This window comes from Eubalaena glacialis, chromosome 6 (genome assembly GCF_028564815.1).
Source record: "Eubalaena glacialis isolate mEubGla1 chromosome 6, mEubGla1.1.hap2.+ XY, whole genome shotgun sequence".
Classification (NCBI taxonomy): domain Eukaryota; kingdom Metazoa; phylum Chordata; class Mammalia; order Artiodactyla; family Balaenidae; genus Eubalaena; species Eubalaena glacialis.
Genome location: NC_083721.1, coordinates 59,782,241 through 59,803,533, shown reverse-complemented (window position 1 = coordinate 59,803,533; position 21,293 = coordinate 59,782,241). Strand labels below are relative to the sequence as shown.

Sequence of the window (21,293 nt, the reverse complement as noted above, 5' to 3'; positions counted from 1 at the left end):
GGGGTGGGAGCCTGCAGGGCCAGTGGGATCATGTTGGGAGAAGAAAACGCCTGGGTGTTGGCAACCTGCTGTGTTACCTGCTCCTCCCTTCAGCTGGGCTCTGCACCACTCCAGATTCGGCTGCTTTTCCGCCTCTTAGTGTCTCTGGCACAGCAGTGGTGGAGCCAGGGCATGCGGGGAATAGAACAGGCATAGCCTGAAAGCACTCTCTCACACCTAGTCCCACACACCGCTGGTGGAGGTTATTTCCCATGCCCTCCACCTCCCAATCCCAAACAGGAAACTAACCACCTTCCATCTCTCACCAGGAATTTCCTCCCAGTTTTATTTCATTTTGGGGGGATCCATCAACCTCTCTCTCTTGCTTTTATGGCAAATCCAAGGTAAAGTTTGAGAAAGGAATTCAGCTGCATGTTAATATAACATCTTTTCAGGAATGGACAATTCACCAGTGATTGAATTGGTCACTAGGGATCCTAGAGGATGAATTCCTGTTGTTTTTTTTTAATATTAAAAGTCTTTAAAAATCTTATGCTGGATCCTAATATATACAATAGATAAAATGAGCAACGCTCTCATTGAAGCAGGAGTGGGAACCAGAATTCAGCCTCCTCCCCACCACCCCCCAGTCCCATGGGAATCCCACAGAACTCTCTATGGAAGCCTAGAACTGCAAAGAATGCAGTCTGAAAAATCATCATTCTACATCTAGAGTGTGGCAGTGTCTATATTTTCATTTATTTTATTTTTTTCTTGTTAATTAACAATTCATTATATGAGTGAAAGACTTTATTTTTTTCTTACTAAATGCATCACTTTTTAAAAAAAAATTTTATTTACTTTTGGCTGAGTTGGGTATTCATTGCTGCGCGCAGGCTTTCTCTAGTTGCAGCGAGCGGGGGCTACTCTTCGTTGCGGTGCACGGGCTTCTCATTGCGGTGGCTTCTCTTGTTGTGGAGCACAGGCTCTAGGCACGCGTGCTTCAGTAGTTGTGGCTCGCGGGCTCTAGAGCGCAGGCTCAGTAGTTGTGGCGCACGGGCTTAGCTGCTCCGCGGCATGTGGAATCTTCCGGAGCCAGGGCTCAAAGCCGTGTCCCCTGCACTGGCAGGCGGATTCTTAGCCACTGCACCACCAGGGACGTCCCAAAATGCATCACTTTTTTTTTTTTCTTGTTTCTACTGGCAGGAAAGAGTAAGATGAGTTGGTGGTCCCCAGGCGTACTTGCCTTCTTAAGTTTTCTGTGGATGAGAAAATGTTTAAAACCTTTCTCATCTTAGCTAGATCTCAGTCTTAGGCAATGTCCAAGAGTTTTAGGGGGTTAGACCCTGTAAACAACTGTAAGAGAGCAATCTACATTGCTTTCACTTCTGGCTAATGAAGAAACTGTATAAATGTCTGCATCAGACCCAGAATCTGGCCTGTGGGGATAAAGATTATTGATAGTGAAGGGAAAACTGCTCTTTCCTTCAACTAATCATCACCCATCCAGCTGATAAAACCACCCCTCCATCAGATAGTTCCTGAGCATCTACAGCAGAGCTCTTGAAGAGTTGGGGCTTCAGCTTGCTCATTCCTGTGTCCCCACCCCCCCCCCAGAGTCTGGCATAATAAGCACAAGGTAGGTACTCAAAAAATATGTGGGAGCCAAAGACCTTGTCCTTGAACTCATGGGTTTAGGCTGTCAGAGTGGGCAAAACTGTTCCTAAACTTCTACTGCAATTGTCAAGATAAGCAATACAACCTTGCAAGGGCTTCCTCAAAGTTAACTTATATTTCTACTGCCAAATCTAGCTGGCCTCTTGAATGAAATGGAGACCAGCCCTGCCTGCAAAGTCCCTAAGACAAGGAAGGAACTTTACACTTGAAGACACAAGACTAATTTGTTTATTAGGTGCGTTCTATAAGTTGAGGAGGGAAATTTTTGGCAAATAAATAAATAAATAAATAATCAGGTAAATGAAGGCTTTTAGGGCAGAGAAGGAGCTCAGGAAGAGGAAGGAAGCGGAGTCTTTGCATAGTTCTAAATGAACAGAAGGTGGCAGCCGTAGGCAACGTGGATTCGCGGCAGAAATGCAGCACTTGCAAAAACCAGGGACAGGAGGCTTTGAGAAGAGAAGGTCAGAAGGTGACTAACTATTTCTTTATCACAGAGACCATGGTGTGGCACGTTCGTCCTCTCTACTGGGTCGCGGGATGCAGCGTCTTACATGATTTGCCTGGGCATCCCATATCCGGTCATGCCTGCCTGGGAGGCTCCCTTGTTGCTGCCCATCTGCAGGCCTATTACGTTCTGTCCCTGGCGAAGCTGCTCCTCTGAAAATCCTCTCCGATTCTGCTGGGCTTTCCTGGGCAGAGGGAGTGAGATGAAACAATGTCATTCTGTTTTCAAAACTTTTCCAAGATATGCAGTTACACAGGCTCTTCTGGGGGTCACCAAATAGAAGGGCAGGCCTTATACTGAACTATAGTCCTGCCAGGAACTATGGCCCTACCCTGGGCAGTGATCCTACCCTGGGCTATGGCCCTAGCCTGGGCTGGGCTATGATCCTATGAAATATGGCCCTACCCTGGGCTATGGTCCTATCACAAACGGGCCCTGCCATGAAACACGACCTCTCGACATCTTAGAAGCTCAGGTGATTTTCCAGAATTTCCACAGCAAAGAACCAGTGCTGCCTCTCTGGATACTTTACTCTCAGACAGCTTTCCTGCCCCCCCTTCTCACAGTTACCTCAAGCCCTTGTGAAAATTAAAATCAGCTCTTCTTACAAATCATGTCATTAGTCCTACTCCACCTTCCCTGCATGGGGCCAAGGATTAATGTCCCACTTTAAAGCTGACGGATGTAGGTGTTAGGAGGGGAAATTTCCTACTCTAGACCAGAGGTTTGCAAACATTGGTGAAGAGCCAGATAGTAAATAATGTTGGTTTTATGGGCCACGTAGACCATGGTAGATCACTAACAAAATGGGGGCTAAAACCAGGGTTTCAATTGGCCAATATCTAGGAGCTTTTCAGACCAGGTTCACTTAAAATGTCACAAGCTGGTACCTTTTCATAACTGTCAAGAAGAGGAGGGGATTAGGGGAATGAAGAGACAATTATCTGCTACAACATGCTCCTTTCATCTCTCACTGAGCTAGGGGTGGAGTTTAAGCGTCCTTGCTACCCCTCCCCCCCAAAAAAAAACAAACAACAAAGCAAATAATCTCTTTAGGGAAAGGCCCTTTACTGACATGACTTATAACTTATTATCCACTTCAGGCCTCCTCTGAGAGTGACAGACAGCGCTATTAATGGATATGCTGGGATGACAGGACTCTCAGGACTCTCCTGGCAAATAAAAGATGTTTTCCCTTCCTTACGTGAGGAAAATAATTAAATAAATAAGTAGATTCAGGGCTACTTGGCTCCTAGTGAAACCAAGTTCAAATGTCAAGCCACCTGTGAGAAAAGTCATTCATCCCTGCTCAGTCTCAAGAGAGACATAACCTGGGCAGAGCTGGAGGATCCAGGTATCTAGTAGGAAAGGCCCAGCGACTTCTGCCCTGGGTGGTATATTGGCCTGAACAGGCAGCATCGGTCTTTCCTTGCTCCGGGGGATTCGGTTATGGGGCTGGGAGTGCTTGTTGCTAGGCTGGACTTTGTGTCAAAACAGCCTCTGGGGAGCTACAAGGCTTCAGATGCTAGCTCTTATTAAAATCATCCTCTGCCTGGGGAGGGAGAGGGTGTGTGGCTGGGAAGGGACTTTTACCTGTGAAACCAGGATGGCTCTCCCCGGTAGCAGCCATCATCCTTGGTGACTGCAACGCTGCCTAGAGCCATCAGGGTCCTCTGCACGGCCGCCATGTCCTTCCCTGGAAGCCAAAGGAGAGATTAAAGCCAAGCATGTGTCAGGGCCAAGGAAGAGGGAAGGATGGGGCTGGACCTCTGGGAAGAAAGTTCTCATAGGAGGCTGTAGGCGAGCACATTCAAGGGAGAGGGATACAAGATACTCCTCAAAGTGGCCTGAAGACAACCATGGCCAAACTTCTCAGAAAGGAGCAAAAAATCTCCTGGCTAATTATTCTCTATATGGTACATGCCAGAGATAGCGAGTTTCTAATCCATTCACAGTTGCTACATGAATAACACATTTCAAACAATGAGCAACTCAAACAGCGGTAGATCCCTGCCCTAAGCAGAGGCCCTGGCCTCGGTAGGTTCTACGGGCGGTGGTAAGGGGAGGTGCTGTGGGTAAGCTGGCGTGAGGTCTGCACAAGAGGATTTTCGTAAGGACTGGAAAGAAAAAAGGAAAGCGGAAAGAAATTTACTGGTGGGTTAACTGCACCAAAGCCCAGGTGGCTTCTTTCTTTTACTTTATCTGGGTTAAAAGGGTCTAAAATCACCCATGTGCATCAAATTGAGTTTTCACTTGGCTCTTTGGGCTGGAGGCCTGGCAGACGAAGAAAAGCAAATCAACACAGAGCACTCCAACATGACACAATGAGAAGCTCTTCATTTTGTGCTGCTTGAGAGGAGCTAAATGGAGACAATAAATCAATGGCTTGTGTGTGTGTGTGAGAGAGAGAGACAGAGAGAGATGTGTGGTGTGCTCCCTCACACAGTGGAGGGGGACACTGTCACCCGAGGAGCCCAGGGACCCTTCACCCACTGGGCTACAAGGCAGCCTGCTCTTCCCATCCTTTCTCCCCTCCCCCGTTCCGGCGGACCGACGTGTCCTGGACAAGGAAAGGGAAAGATGCTACTGTGTGGTTAGCCCCTCAATTTAGAACCAGATCGAAGGTCCACGCACGAGTGTGCAGTGCAAAAGCTAAAGGGCTAGGCGGGGGGAGGGTGGCTGCATTCAGCCTGGCAGGGGCTGTGAAAGTCAAGGGCAAACATTGAAGGTCCTCTTGAGACCGAGTGAACCATCTGTAATCTCCGGCTGGGCTGCTGCAGCCCGGTCACCGGGGAATACAGAATTACAGGGGAAAGGCAGACAGAAAGTGAGAATGGCGCATAACTCTAACAAAATAAACAATTAGGGCCCACAGAGGAAGTCCAGGTCAGGATGTCCATTTATTCAAAGAGGAGAGAGAGACAGCAGATCCTTCTTTCCTTGCCTCTCTCCCCATCCCCTGTCCCACATTAACCACAGGACGATTTCCTGGATCCTGAGGCCCTGTGGGATGGATTGATGGATACAAGGATGAGAGGTTCTCAGTGGAGAGATCCCCCCCGAAGCAAGGAACAGCTGGGGTGGTGGAGAAAGGAGGACCTGGGCAGCAGATGGAAGGAGGAGGGCACAAGGGATACTGAGAAGGCAGAGAGAGGAAATGCAGAGGAGGTTATGAGAATGATCCTTCTCTTCCGCAGATGAAAAGCATTTCTGTAAGTGTCACTGTATTACAGGATACATTTTTTTTTTTTGACAGAACTGGCATGATGATATTCTGAAGGATCACCGTGGGAAGAGATAGGAAGAAGTTTTGCTTTCAAGTAGTGAGTCATTAAAGAGAACCTCGAGAAACTATGAAGCACACGGAGGCTTAGGAAGGTTCAGGTACATCACTCATCTCTACTCTGTATGTAAACCACACCGGAAATCTGTTTCCGGTGGTTGGAAACAGCGCACATCTGGCATGTCCAGGATCTGGGGAAATGTGGAGCCTGGCACCCGGCAACCAGCCACAGATACTACCCTGGAGCCCCGGGGTGGGAAGCAAACTCTGTTAAACCAAAGACCCGGTCCCCACCACATATGGCTAATGCATATACTGCATGAACCCAGAAAGGACACAGGGAATTAATTTGGGGGCAAGGGTAAGATATCCAGGCCCCCTGACCTATAAATCTCACCCCACCCTCATCCCGGGAGAGTGCAAAAGGAAGCAATTGCACCATTGGGGCAGAAGAAGCTGGGGAAGGAGGCATTAGACAGCAACAAACTGGAAAAGCTTTTTTTTTAAAGAAAGGGCCAGAGACAAGAGATTTGTTATAAATGATAGGCTAGACACTTTATTATAAGTGACCTTGCCCCTGTGGACTTGATATGATTCCTCCCAATGTGTGGATGGGAAAATTAACTCAGGGAGGTTAATTAATTTCCCAGAGCCACCCAACAAGTGAATCAGGGCCCAGATCTAGCTCAGGTCTGTCTGAACTCAGAGCCTGTAATCAGTCCAGGAGGCCACACCGCCATCTCCCATGGGTGCCCAACACAGGCTGGTCGGGAGGCACGGTGCTCAGTGATCAGGAATGACCTGAAGGGTGGCAGTGGCTGCTTCAGTGCCAGGCCAGAGGGAGACACTGGAGGGATACCAATGGGGCATAGCTCTTGGGCCCCACAAAATCTGAGGCACAAACTTCAAATGACCGTAAGTCTATGTATTGTCTGGAATAATTTCTCAAGGTCTCAACCCAAATAAGATGAAAGCAAAAGAAAGCAGCTGGGGCCCAGAGTCCCCTATCAGTTTGCAGATCAAGTTAAAATAATTATTGTCAAGATTCTAAGTAACATAACAAACAGAAATCTGCCTTCTGTAACCAGTTCATGTCTAGTTCATTTTCTAATAGACATTCCTTGGAAAGAATTCCAGTGTTTTGGGCTAACCAAATGGGAAGAGGGTCTCTTTCCAGCCTCATTTCTCTTGCCAGTTCAGAAGCCCAGATCAAGTGCTGTTGGGTAGAAGGGGGCGGTTTGTGGAGACTGAATCCTGTAGCTGAGGGTCAAAAATTGAAACGTCTGAAGGAGCAGTGAGATGAGGGAAGATCTGTGAAGTGAGTCAGTTATAAAGCAACAAAAGCTGAGCTTCTTGTGTCACAACAATGTGTGTCATCTGCCTAGGACCCAGCCTGCTGCAGAACATGGTTTCCCAAGCTTCTGGGACTACTTATGGGATGGGGTTGGGAGGCCTTTTTAAAAATATGAAATTTGAGGTCATCCCTGGACAGACTGATTTGTCAGTCCTGGGGTGGGGCCTGGGAGTTTGTATTTTTAATAATCTCCCCATGTGATTCATGCCATCAGACAACTTTGAGATACATGGGTTTCACCTGGTGACTCCCAACTGGACTGAGCCTCAGAATTACCTGAGGATCTTGAAAATTCAGATTCTGGGACAATATCCTGTGATGATTCTGATGCAGCCAGATGCATTAGCAAGCACTGCCCCAGTACTTCAGCTTTTAATTTTTAAAAGCATCCCAATGTCTGGCATGTGGTAGGCACGAAATAAAAGTTGTTAAGCAGTAATTCCTTGCTTCAGAGATATCGTCCACAAAGTCAGAAGTCACACCAATAGTTAAAGGGCTCTGATACAAGTTGGGAGCCTGCTCAGAGCTCCAGCAGCCTGGAATCTCTTTGTTCCCTGAAAGCTACCCCAAGAAACTTTGGCAAGACAGCTTGAAAACTTCTGCTCAAGCTAGTTTTCCAAGGAGAAGGAGAACAGTTCTAAAGAAGTACCAACTAGGTGTTGGGAATTTTCTAGATGCTGGGAACGCAGGAATGAGACTGAGTCTGGGTGGTGATCTACAAATGAGACGGCTGGCCATAGGAGGAAGTGATACACGAAAGAGAGGGGTCAAATTTACACTAACAGCTCAGGATTTCAATCAGGTTCCTGGACTCTTCTAGCTCTCTATCATGGGGGGAAGCTAATATTAGACTCGAAGTTGTAAAAAGAGATGGTGGCACAGTAGCTTTCCTTGTCAGAACCTCAGATAGCAACTGACACTTTGACTTGACAGTACTGTATTCCCTGTTTATTGCATTATCACAAAGCAATGTCTCCCCAAGTGTGGTCTTACACTCCAGCTACTAAATGGTCATCTCTGGGGAGAGGGACCAAGGGTTCTGCATTATAAGTACCCCTTGCCCCGACCTAGGAATTCTTAGTGCCCATGAAGTTTGAAGACTTTTACCATAAAGATACTTGAACAAGGATTTTGTTCCCTTAATTTTTTTTTATTACTTTCATGCTATCTTACACATGTCTTTGGGAAGAAAAAATAAACAGAAGGGTAAAGAGAAAGAAACAAGGCCAGAGAAGTCACATCTGGGTGGGTAAAGTCAGGTTGGACACTCTACTTTCAATACTGAAAATCAGTCTTACATTCAAAACTCTTTGCTTTGGAGTTTCTTCTATTTTACATTAGTCTTGACTCAACCCTTGTAACTCTTAGAATACTGTTTTGGTTTTTTTTCAACTTTCTGGGACTTACAGAGAAAGCGGTACGTGGATGAAGAAACCACTTCTTATTTCCCTGAGTGATAACTTAGGCATACCCCCAATTCTCCACTCAGAGTAGAAAAATTATTGCTTCGGATAAGGGAGAAATGTCAGAGGGTAGGTTGGGCTGCTCTCTGGGCTTTATGAATTTTTGTTGCTTGCCTCCCTGGAGAAAATCTGTAAGGAAGTGGTTCTCATAGTGGGGTTCCCAGGCCAGCAGAAGCAGTATCACCTGTGAATTGGTAAGAAATGCAAATTCCTAGGCCCTACCCCAGACTTAATACCTCTGAAACTCTGGGGCTGGGGTCCAGCAATCTGTGTTTTAACAAGCCTACCAGGAGATTCCGATGCACACTGCAGTTGGAGGACCACCGCTGCAGGAAGAGCCCGCCAAACTCAAGTGTGGTGTGAGCAGTGCTTGCAGGAAATGCGGTGAAGGCTGCACTGAGAGAAAAGGAGGCTTCAGGCGGCAGGCATTTCTATACCACCTTGAGTCACTACAGGTACCGTACAATATCCCAAAACAGCTCTCACATTGGGTGAAATGTCTCTTCTGTTCTTGCTAATGAGGAATGACACATACAGTGACACCTCCCAGAGGACATATTTGGACCTTCCAGGCACTCTGCCCCCCAGTATAAACCAGCCTCCCCAACACCCAGTCATCAAGGAGGGGAACAGGGAGGCAGGACAAGGCCATGTGTCCCGGATCCTCGTCAGCAGGATTATGGAGAAGAGCAATCAGAGTTGATTGATCTTTGAGTCTTGCCTGCTCTGACATTCTAGAATTCTAGGTGTCTAATGCTCATTGCCTGGTTATGCATGGGAACCAAAAAGGCTAGTTGCTGATGGACTAACAGCAGAGGAGAAAAAAGCCAACATTTATTAGGTGTCTCTTAGCCGGGCATTGTGCTAGGCATTTTATGCATTTAATCCTTGCAAGAACCCTGCAAGGGAGGTGCTGTTTACAGGGAAGGGAACAGAGGCTCTGCGAAGCTAAGCAGCTTAACCAGGGTCATGTAGCTAGTATGTAGCTAGCTTCCAAAACTCATGCTCTTTCCACAGTACCACGATCCCTGGGTCTGGAATTGGCAAAGCAATACTATATCGTGGGGAAAAACATAAAGGGTAATGACCACGAGGTGGAAAAAAGTCAATAAGGAGACCCATAAAGGTGGCCCCTCGTTTTGGAGAATGGTCAATGAGGTGAAGGCACCGCAGATGACAGAGAGGTCAAAGGTCATCCAGACAACCCTACCAGCTGCTGTGTGAGGCCCTTCATCCGTTCTGAGACAGAATATGTGCCCTTCCAGCCTTGCTCCTGCCGCCCTTATTTTCTATTAGTCTTAAAAAAAAAAATAGGCCAATGATAATAGTAATTTGAACATTGCTACCATATATTATGGCCTGTTCTTTCCAGCACTGTGTTAAGCACTTTTAATGCATTATCTCATTTACGCCCCGTATCAACCCTGTGAAATAGACACTATTATCCCCATTTTACAGCTGAGAAAACGGAAGCTTAGAAAAGTTCACTGATAGGTGGTGAAGCAGAGGTTTGAATGGGGTGGTGTAATTTCTGACTTAGGAGCCTGCACTCTCCTACCCTCAGGGTAAGCTTTCTTTGTAGGCTTTCTGACCAGCACGCTCACTCGGTCTCACGAGAGTGAGACACACACACACGCACACACACACCTCCTTTTCTGTCTCCTCCCTTTCTCTCCTTCCCCCTCTCCCTCCACCGAAGAGATGCTGAAACCTAACCTCCGTTGTGCTCTCCTAAGTCACAGCTGAGACGGCCCCGCCCACCCTTTCCAGGTTCTCAGGGCGAATCCTAAAGTAACCTGCCTGGTATCCACCTTCTCTCATCCATGAGAAAGACCTCTCCAGTCCCCTTCCATGGCTCTAAGCTGCCCTCACTTCTCCCCCATCACTGAAGGAAACTGGTCACCCCAGCTTCCTCTGAGGGGAACTCCGGGAGCCTTGTCTATATCTCTGTGGTGGGGTTGTTTTTTAGGCCATTCAGCCCTGGGTTCCTTCTTAAAGCCTTGAACCTTTTATTCTGGTTGCCCCTGAGTCCATTCCAAACATTTCGCCTTGCATCTAAAAGGGGTTTCAGGAGAGAGGGTACATCTGGGGCGTCTGCCTGTCTAAACAACTGAAGCTAAATGAGAAGGCATTTGGCAAGCCCTGGCTCCTGTGGCGTTATTCATCTGCGACATAAGAGCAGCACAGAGTCATGGGCAGCCGTGGGCAAGCAGAACCCTACTTAGGAAGATGCCAAGCAGGGGAGATGGGAGACCGAGAGCTGCTGAGCATAAAATGCCTGCAGAGGAGGAGGAGAAGTTCCCAGGCAAGGAGGGCTGGCCACTCAGAGCCACAGCCACCATGACCACAGTGCACGGAATCAGGAGTGAACGTGAGTAATCTGAAATTTGAGGACAGCATTAAAACCACAGCCCAGGTGCAGAAGAGTAGGAAGAATGTGAGACTCAGCTAAGGCGATGGCCAGTCCAAGAGCTGTGCGCACAAACATGGACAACCCCACACGCACACAGGCACGTCAACACATGCCAGCCCGCCCACTGGCATCCCTTTGATTCCAGCTTACTCATCCCTAAATTCACGGGTGACAAGCAGCTCTGGCAGAAGGACCCAGCCTCGCACTGCTCCATGCTGCTGTTCCGTGGGTCTCAGTGCTGGGCTCGCCCAAGGCTGCCGTCCCTCCCCGTTTCTCTGCTCAAAGCAACCCACTTTCCTGTCTCTTGCTTCACTGTATGGTCACCAGCTCAGCCTGAGCTGCAGAAAGTGCACTTGGGGGATGTCAAGTATCCCCTCCAGCAAATAGAATGAATCTCCCAAAGCTCAATCCTGAGTTGCCTCTCCATGGAGGGGGCCGCCAGGCCCTGGTGCCTCTAGAGGCCATTTGGACCCTCCGAAGCATCTGTTCTATTGCCAGCTGTCCTGCCTATAGCATCTCAGCCACGGCACCCTGGGAGTGGTCTCCTTCCTTATTTCCTTTAAAGCCCCATCTTTCTTTGCCCTGGGAACGAGACCCCTCAGTGTCTGCCTTGTTCCCTTTTTCTAAGAGCATCACCCTGCCCTGGAGCCCACCCGTCCACCACCCCATCTCAGGCTCCTGCAGTCACACTGATGCCTCCCAACTTCCCTCTTCCCTAAGAGGTATCTGACACACAGGGTTGGGGCAGGTGGTGTAGACTTCCACCTACTCTGCTTATCAGGGACCTTTGCTCCCTAGCCTCCTCCCCTTCACTACCAGCGCCTCCCGGGTGTCAAGTTCACCCGTGTGGTCTTTGGAAAAAGGGGAAAGGCAAGCAAGGCATCCTCAACACAGAAAAGCACCCTCGGGATCCCCATCTCCCATAGCCCTCCCAGTTTCTTCCTCCTCGTATATACTTCCTGTACTTGGGGGTTCTCACTGGGACCCCTTCCATTCATACAAACCTCCAAGGACCGGGGCTCTAACCTTCCGTCCCACACAGCCCTGAATCATCCTCCCCCTCCTCTTCATCTCATCAGTCACTGTTATGACTCAACAGCACACTCATGGTGTAGGTGAAGGAAACAGCGTCCTGGCCAAAGCATGGCATGGCAGACTAGTTAAGGCCCTGCTAATTACTAGCCAGTCATATGACCTATATGAGCAATAATGGGCGAGCTCCAGTTTCATCATCTATAAAATGGGGAAATTCATAACACCCACCTCCTGGAATTATTAGGAGAATTGATTGGCGTTATGCAGAAAGGCCCTAGTACCATGCCTAGTGTAGAGGAAAATATCAATAAGCAGCAGGAATTTTTATTAGCAAGGAAAAATCATCATAGTTTTGATCTCAAAAGCAGGGACCAAGTCTCAACTGTGACATTCTGTGGGGATTTGGAGGCAAGTGTCCATGATGTCCAATAGCCTGGCCTGAAGGTCTGAATATCTGAGTTTCTAAATAATGGCAAAACATTACTGATAAACTGATTGGCGTCTTAGGATTTTAACTACTCATCTGTGAAGGAAACAGGAAATGCCAGCTCTGTGTATGACACGGAGAAGGGGGTGAGGATTAAGGAGGCAATGGCTTCTTTATAAGTTGTTTAGTAGAATGGTCCTCTGCTAGAAATCTGTTTCAACCATCATCTGAATACCCTTTTAACTATCATTCTCTTGATCACAGGAGAGTTAGTCCATTCTCACTGTCAGCAGAGCCACTTGGGTCACTGCCCTGGGCACCCTCTTGGTCGGGCCACTGATGACAGCTAGTGACAATGAGCATGAGAGTGCAGAGTCAACCTGGCAGCCCTGCTTGGACCGGTCCGTCCCCCCAGCAGGCCCGATGTGGTACAGTCGCATGGATGGTGTGCACATTTGGGCTCCAGGGGACACTAAGCCCTAAGACCATGGGTCCCAAATTCTCTGGCGGTACCTCCATCCACATCATTTGCCCTAATAATGGTGGATTGTTAACTATGTCCAGAAACTTGATTTCCTTTTTATGCCTTGTTACATTTCTTACATCAATTCACGACTATGAAAGAAAAAAATCATTTGTCACCCTCTCTAAGAAAATACACATCTGGAAGTCATAGTCACAAAGCTCCCAGATAATCGTTTAGTAGAAGGGTGGGGTGCTATTTGTTTCTCAGATTGAATGACAAAATTGCACCAGGCAGCTTTGTCTATAAGCCTGGCTGCTGGTGAGTCAGAAGCGTACTCACCGCCCCCCTCTCCTCCAGGAGCTATCACTTTGGGGAAAAAGTACATTGTGGGAGGGGTAAGAGGAAGGAGAGGCATCCGTGTAACCATTTTAGCTTCCTCTCCACGGAGGCTTCTGTTTACCCGTTAGTTTGCTGGGGTCCCTGCTGTGTCCTGGGGTGTGTGTTCCTTAGAGGAGGGACACTTTCAATAGAACATCACAAAGCGGGAGGCGAACGGTGCTCCCGGGTAACAGCTGATAATCCTCTCACACGCACACACATGCCTGGAGATACGTGGAAGAACACTGTGGGCAGGTTTCACAAAGAGAAAAGCAAAAGGGTGGGGGGAGGGGAGAATGATCCCAAAGGCACGAGGGCCTTACCTTCCCAAAGGTCCACGGTCTGAAAAATGTCAGTGGTCCTGACGCCATAGATCTCCGCAGCTTTTAGGAACTGGGAGATTTGCTCCATCTGCTTAAAAGCCATCTTTGACTCTGAGATCTTGGGAATGGGCTCTTGTCCGGGTGGGTATAAACTGTTTATCAGCTTGCACAAGACCTGAAGAGGGAAAGGGGGAGGTAGAATCAGCGTTTCCCTTTGTATTTACCCCTCCCTAATGCAAAGTGAATCCTGGGCCTCACAGGGCACAGCCCACGGGTTTGAGCATGGGCCAATCTTGCACCCCAGGAAGGCATGGGTTCTGAGCTGGGTGGCCAGGCTCCCATACCGAACCCCAAAGACCCGGGCGACTCCATTCTCAGGGCTGCTCCTGACCACAGAGAGCCCGGGAGTCCTCTTCCCTCCTTTCCTTTTGCTGGGTGAGGGAAAGAAGGTTTATAGAGAGGGAATGATGTGCAGTGATGAAGCCACGATTTCAGACTTTCAATGGAGGGAAGAGTTAGTGGCTCCCGGAGAAATTAAATGATAGACTCTAATATTATTTCTTCTATCAAAAGGCAGATCAGAATCAGGCTTCAATAACTCATCCAGTAAAAGCTATTGATGTGTAAAGGAGCCGAACTGGGTGGGTACCCCCAGATCCCTATAACCAAAGCGCTGGGCATAACCGGATAGAATCGTGGGATAGCAGTTATGTAACAGTAAATCACAGCCTGCGGGAAAAGACGGGCTTGTTGGAATCAGCAGAGCCTGTGGTCTCCAACCACCCAAACACACAGGAGCATCTCCTTAGAAAAGCAGTTATCAAATAAGGATTCCCTTCAGTTTCAAGAGAATCCATCCATTGGACAAACAGGCATTAAGCATCCCCAAGGCGTATGGCTCCAGGAAGAATGGGAAGGTGGTGAGTCTTCCCCCTCCACCCCTTCCTTTGTTTTACTATGTAACCAACCTATTCCCCTGTGGGAAGGAATGCCGCCGCCGCCCCCCCGCCAGAGGAGCTGATGCACCATGAAGGCTGGAGAGATCTCAAGGAAATACTTATCTCTATTCTCACTGGAAAAAGCAAAAGGACTTCGAATTTGCCAACAACTCAGAAGGAACCTGTGATGTCTGGGATGGGTGGAGAGTCCTCTAATCTAGCGAGGGAATTGTGCAGGAAGCCCAATCCCAAGAGATAAAGGCATTCCCGTCTCCCTCCCCCGAGAAGGAGCTTGGCAAGCCGCAGCTCCTCCGGTAGCCTCTCGTTAAAAGAGGAGACCCTGGAGGGTTTCCCAGCCCACCGCCCCAGCATCCGAGATCGCTGCCGACCCTTACCGTCCCGTCCATTAGCCATTTCTGAAAATGGGCCCTGCCAGGGGGCGGGTGCTCTATGTCCTCGGCGCACTGCAGGATGATCCAGTCGACCAGCTTGTTCTCCAGGTCCGCGTCGTACTTCTGCTCGATCTTCTCCTGCACCTCTCGGCTTAAGCCGTAGCTCGGGCCCCTGTTAGCCATCTCTGGAAGAGAAGAGAGGACACGCGGGGCATCCACACAATAGCAGCAGCAGCCCGGGCTCCCGGCAGACGGGGTTGGGATGTGGCTGGGCCGCCTGGCCCAGCAGCAGCAAAGCCGGCAGAAAGCCGGGCGTGGTTTAAATCAAGGAGCCAATGAAGCCACTGGGGTTTCACCTACAAACGGGAAGGAAAAGCGCAGCGCAAGTGACTCTTAGAATAAAGCCCCTGCCGGTCCAGGGGGGGGGCTGGAAGCCCCCTCTCAGTCCCGTCTATCAATGAGACGAAACGATGCACAATGACTCACAATCAAGCCTGAAGCCCCCAGGCAGCAAGGGGGCTGGGTGGTGGTCGTTTCTTCCCTCCTCCCAGGAGCACTTGGCAAAGGCAGGAACCCTGAGATGGGAAAGAGCAGGTAATTAACAGGCCGGGAGGAAGGTCCCCTTGACGTAGAGCTGCGGATGCTGCATCGCGCCTGGAAGAATGGTACACGGATTCTATTTTCTCATGGCTGAGGAGGGTCACACCAGGGCCGTTGCTAAGAGCCGTCCAAAAAGCCAGCCCTCTCGTGTGTCAGTCTAGCCCGCCCGCCTCCCTCCCGCTGAGAGCGGCTTTCTCAGCAGCACAATTCTTTCCCCTCCTCTGGGGAACAGCCGGTTGTACACAAGGCCAGCGCACAGCTGCACACGGAACGAGGCCTGTGGGAGGGTCCATGCTGTCAGCTGTCCATCTGTCAGGAGTTGCCAAACCACTTTCCCCCTGCCTGGAGGGAACAGTTGTCTGGTGGGGCAGGAGGGGCGGGGCTGTGAGCTGCAACCATTAGCTTGTTCAGCTGTCAGCCAGATTTCATCCCGAAACTTCCATCTTGGTGGGAAACTGTTGTGCCTCAGTTTGACTTATTCAAGGAATGTAGCGTTTTAATGCCATTTTTAATCGAAAGACACTGAGAGTACGTTTTATAAATTACAAGGAGCTCAACGTGCTAAGAACGCTTGGAGTGAAAGGTCTTGATAGAGTGTAAAGATTTCATCTGTTTATTTTAATTAAGGACCAGAAAGGCACCACTGACACACTGTCAGTGGTAACTGAGTATTTGGTGTGAGCAAACAAGACCTCGGGAGAAATCATTAGACCTAAGTTGGCCTGAAATTTTTATAAATACTGAAGGGCTTGGTAGTTTGTCTTCCTATACTGTAAGCCACTTGGGGGTAAAGATTAAGCCTTGCTGGTGTTGGGTAAGTCTTTTCATGGGAAAAAAACACCATAAATTTTGTTCTTTGGTTCATTCAATGAATTTTTTTTTTTGAGCACTTAACTGTGCCAAGTTCTGTGCTGGAGAGAAATAAAATATAAATTTTTCCTCTAGAACAGATTGATCAATTGACTCAGAACATTAGATAAAACAATTTTAGTACGTGGGATAGCGATCTTTGTCCCTGTGGGAAATTGATTAGAAGCTATGCAGGAAATGACCTCAAACAATACATGTATTGAGAAAAATCTCCTGCCAGCTGGGGCCTGGACTCTTGAAAATTTAATTACTTAGTAGATATGTGGGTGGTTTGCTTGAGAAAAGACTTAGTGGTCAGTAGTTGAAGGCATAGGAGAGAGAGCTCTGTGAAAACCGGTTGTGAGAGAATCAGAGCTTTGAGGAGAGCAGTAGGTTTAGAAAAAGGCATGACAAGGGCTGATGGATGCAGGTCTGGATGCTGCATGGAATCGTCAGTTGAAGAAGCTTTAAAGGCAGCAGAGCTGGCTCCAGAGACTTGGAGCTCAGGGGTAGAGTTCAGAGCAGGGAAGTTGTCAGCAGAATTTTGGAAGTCACTCAGTTGCATCTTGGTGGCAGCAATAAGGTCAGTTCCAACACGGGACTAAGAAAACAGAAGCCCAAACAGGAAGCATGTTATTTCCTCTATGGCTGGAATTGCTCTAAGGAAGATGTTGGTTTGTTAAAAAAAAAAAAAAAATAGAAACAATTCTAAAAGATGTACATTTGCCTTTTATTTTTTTTCAGACTCTGTTTTGCAGATCTTTTGTACCCGAAGATTTTTTTTGCCATTGTAACAAAATATGTGGGGTACTATAAATGAATGATTGAAATCATGGTTCTGGAGAGGATACAATGGCAAAGAGGAGAGTCCAAGCAAAGCCTAGAAGGTTAGAAGTGTCCAGAAATCCACAGGAAGTCATTAAAGAAAAACCACTTGATCCCCTGGGTGGTGACAGTGGAAACTGGCTCAACCCTCTGTTTACTGAGTGCCTATAAATATTATAATTTTTTCAACAACTTTTAAAAAGGGTCTATGTATCTGAGATTTAAAAAAGAAATGAATGAGATATGGCAACATGGTCTACCAGCAACATTAAACTTGTAAACCATAAATGCCAATCAGGTGTCATGCTAAAAATATGCACAGGGTACTCAGGTACATTTATATCTGGAGGAAGAGGGTAGGAAATTAGCAAAAATATTTATAAATGAGATGACTTTAAGTCTCAAAAGATGAGTAGGTGTTTGCCTAGTGAATGGGATGAGGCAGGAGGGATAGGGAACGTTGCTGGCAAAGGCAGCTTATTTAAGAAGGTGAACATGTTCTAACATCAACAAAGCATAGGGTTAAAGGGAAGAGACACACAGAAATAAAGCTGGAATGTCAGGCAGTCTCCAGATTATAAAGTAGCGTGCTTGCAAATGTCCATGGTTAAATTTTCAGGAATTTTGAAAGCCAGTTGTTAAACTCAGCCGCTTTAACCACTTAAATTATGTAAACTTACACTTAAATACATTATATTACAAGCAAAGGTTAAATACTCAAAATGGATCACTTCCTAATTTATTTTGCTTCATTTTACTATTACCTATGTTTTTGTGGATATTTATGTTTATTGTCTCTATATGGGGTATATACTATGTAACAGTCTGGTACTGGCCATGTCTTCCCAGCTTCCTTTTATTCAGTGACGTCCCAGTGGTAGCTTGAAACCAGCTATGACAAGAGTATAGCTGGTTGTTGGCAAATGCTGCAAATCGGGGCTCCCCTCCGCACCCAGCTAGTTGTTGAATATTTACTGGCCTTGCCACTGGGCTTATGTATCATGCAAATGAGCTTGAGTGTTTTCATAGAGAAAAAGAACCATCAGATCTGATTTAGGTGAAGGAAAAGGAGAGGGTCAGAATGACTCAAGGGGTTGATTTGTATAACAGGGGTCATGGTTGCACTAATTATTGTAAGGGGACCATAAGTGGGGAGGTACATTAAGGGGGAAAGATAATAGCATTTGGACTTACTGCATTTGGGAGGGCCACCACAGTCCATCCCGGTCATTCGGTTTTATGCAACTGGAGCTAAAGAGAAAAATCTGGAATGAAGGAAAGTACTTGAATCATCTGCATGCAGGTAGCAGTTAAAACCAGGAACCTGGGTGAAGTTGCTCAAGGTGAATAAGTAAGTTGCATGAGAAGAGTGCCAAGGTCAGAACAGAAGGGAATATTAACAATACAAAGTGCGTAAGGAGATGGTGTGGCATGGTCAGGGACACCTGAGGTTAAAGAGTGTCAGAACAAAGCTCCTGATCTCAATGGTCCTTCGTGAGAGAGAGGTTGGCATATAAACTGAGAATTTCCAGGTAGTAAGTTCTATCAAAAAGGCCTGAGCAGAGTGCCGTTCATGAGGGAGCACAGAGGACCCACCGTCAAAATTCTTGGACAGAGATGAGGATGAGGCAGGAAAGGCTTCAGTGAGAAGCTGAGATTTGAGCTTCTTTTCGAGTAGAAGTTTATCTGTCAGTAAAAATCTGAAAGCTCAAGAAAATAGAGAGGACAGTTTCTTCAAAAGACAAATTTCATTTAAAAAAATTACCTGCATTTTTCTAGGTATGTTCTCTAAATGTACCAAAGCATCATATTTTTTCATTAAACCAAGTTATGCATATTACATGATTGTGTTTCTAAACTAAAAAGTGACTTTAGGTCTGTAATGAAAGGGTATCTTAAAAAGGTACATCTGGACTTTCCTGGTGGTGCAGTGGTTAGGAATCCGCCTGCCAATGCAGGGGACACATGTTCGAGCCCTGGTCCGGGAAGATCCCACATGCCACGGGGCAACTAAGCCCGTGTGCCACAACTACTGAGCCTGCGCTCTAGAGCCCGCGAGCCACAACTACTGAGCCTGCGTGCCACAACTACTGAAGCCTGTGCACCTAGAGTCCATGCTCCGCAACAAGAGAAGCCACCGCAATGAGAAGCCCGTGCACCGCAACGAAGAGCAGACCCCGCTGGCCTCAGCTAGAGACAGTCCGTGCACAGCAACAAAGACCCAACGCAGCCAAAAATGAATAAATTAAAAAAAAAAAAAAAAGGTATATCTAGGGACTTCCCTGGTGGCGCAGTGGTTAGGAATCCGCCTGCCACACAGGTTCGAGCCCTGGTCCGGGAAGATCCCACATGCTGCGGAGCAACTAAGCCCGTGCACCACAACTACTGAGCCTGCGCTCTAGAGCCCGTGCTCTGCAACAAGAGAAGCCATTGCAATGAGAAGTCCGTGCACCGCAACGAAGAGTAGCCCCTGCTCGCCGCAACTAGAGAAAGCCCACGCGCAGCAACGAAGACCCAAAACAGCCAAAAATAAATAAATAAATAAATTTATATTAAAAGAACAAGTTGTAAAATCTTACTGGTTCTTTCCTTTAAAAAAAAAAAAGGTATATATAAATTCCACTGATCTTCTTCCTTCCTTCAGAAAATGAGTTCCTTAGTTGTTTGTTTTTTCAACAGTTTAAAATATAATGAAAAGTCGACATATCCCCTTTGGGCACTGCCTTGGGAATGGTTATGTCGCAAGTAATGTTCTCCTTGCTCGGTATCTCCGTGCTTTATAAAATTCAGCCTTGCCCAAAGCTCTTTTCCTCCTCTCCTCCTCACAGACCTTTCTATTGGCTGCTCAGAGAACAGCCTACTGTGTAGATTTGTGTCAGGAAGTACCTGTAAGCTCAACAGATGCCGCAAAAGCAAATGTATTCTGTGGTCTCATGAGCCTTCCTCTCCATTGGCATTGGCCTTATCCCCTTCCATTGCATGCACTGAGATTGTTTAGAGGGGTCATGTCGCTGCTTTTAAATCAGTGCAGGGGTTCCAGAGGATAGGCACTGAGGGCCTGCTGGCTGTTCAAGCATTTTCCATGTCACTGAATACAAGGCATGGAGTGGTTTTAGAAAAGAAAAAAAAAAGAGCTTTGGGAGAAAAATAGAAAAGAACACTAAAGGAATTAATGTACTAGAATACACTAAATCTCACTGCTTCAAACTAATTTGGTATTTATGATGCTAACCTCTGCAAAGCTAGATTAAATTTTAAGACAGCTTTTCCTGTCTTTAGATAGTGAAGGTTCCTCCCCCTCCCTTTTCCTAGCCATTGAAGGATACCATACAGCTAACATTCCAATTTGGGATCTTGAGGTTAGGAAGTTCCAATCCAGTTCAGTTTCAGAAGATCTACTCACTTCCTTGCCCCCATTTTCCTTCCTAAATCCCCAAGAATTGTGCCCTCCAATTTCTCACTGGACTGTGTTTTGTGCATATAAAAATACAAGTGAAATGGTGGTGACTCCTATGTGTCATTGTTCTAAACGTGTTATGCTTAACCCTTACACTTTAAGTAGGTTTATATTATGACATTTTACAGATGAGGAAACCTCAGGGAGGTTAAGTAAATGGCTCAGTCACAGAGCTAGTAAATGGTGAGCCAGGACTTAAACCCAAGCTCTAGAGTCTGTCTTTAACCACAATATGTATTGCCTCTACAGAAATACTATGTATCTCCAATCATATTTATCACATTTTATTATAATTATGTTTAACCCTAGAAAGCTCTAAAGGGCAGGGCCCTTTCCTCATCTTTCTAATCCTCATGCCTAGTAGCGTCTGGGCAGCTTAGGCCCTGGAAGAGGCACCCTGCCATCCTCTAATAACCCACTCTAGCACCAGGCACTGTGACACACTGATGATTCATATTTTTGGTTTGTAAATTATTTTTGTTTGGTATAAAAGATACCTCCTAGATTATACTGTACTGCCCTATAGGATATTAATCTGCTTTGGATCTGTGTCGGGGTCCCCAAGACCACCCCCAGGTTTGACAATGTGTTAGGAGGACTCACAGCTATGATTTATTACAGTGAAAAGATACAAAGCAAAATCAGGAAAAGAAAAAGGCACACAAAGTGAAGTCTGGGGAAACTAGGCGTAAGCGTCTAAGAATCCTCTCCTAGTAGAGTCACGTAAGTTGAGCTTAATTCCCCCAGCAAGGCGTTGTGACAGCACATGTGAAATGTCCACCAGGGAAGCTTGTCAGAGACTCAGTGCCCAGTGTTTATTGGGAGCTGGCCACTTGGGTAGTCTCTGCTTGGCACCTACCAAAATTCCAGACTCATAGAAGGAAAGCATTAGTCCAGCACAAACCACATTGTCTGTACAGACAATTTAG

General features: G+C 47.1%; 1 protein-coding gene across 1 annotated transcript; it reads right to left on the bottom strand.

The window, feature by feature from the left end:
• Positions 1-1,915: 1,915 nt before the first annotated feature.
• Positions 1,916-14,970, bottom strand: TAGLN3 (transgelin 3). Its single transcript, XM_061193068.1, has 4 exons — positions 14,637-14,970; positions 13,304-13,478; positions 3,755-3,857; positions 1,916-2,345 (listed from the first exon to the last, which is right to left on the bottom strand). The coding sequence occupies exons 1-4, from the start codon at positions 14,814-14,816 to the stop codon at positions 2,204-2,206; spliced, it is 600 nt and encodes a 199-aa protein (XP_061049051.1). The 5' UTR covers positions 14,817-14,970; the 3' UTR covers positions 1,916-2,203.
• Between the last annotated feature and the right edge of the window lie 6,323 nt (positions 14,971-21,293).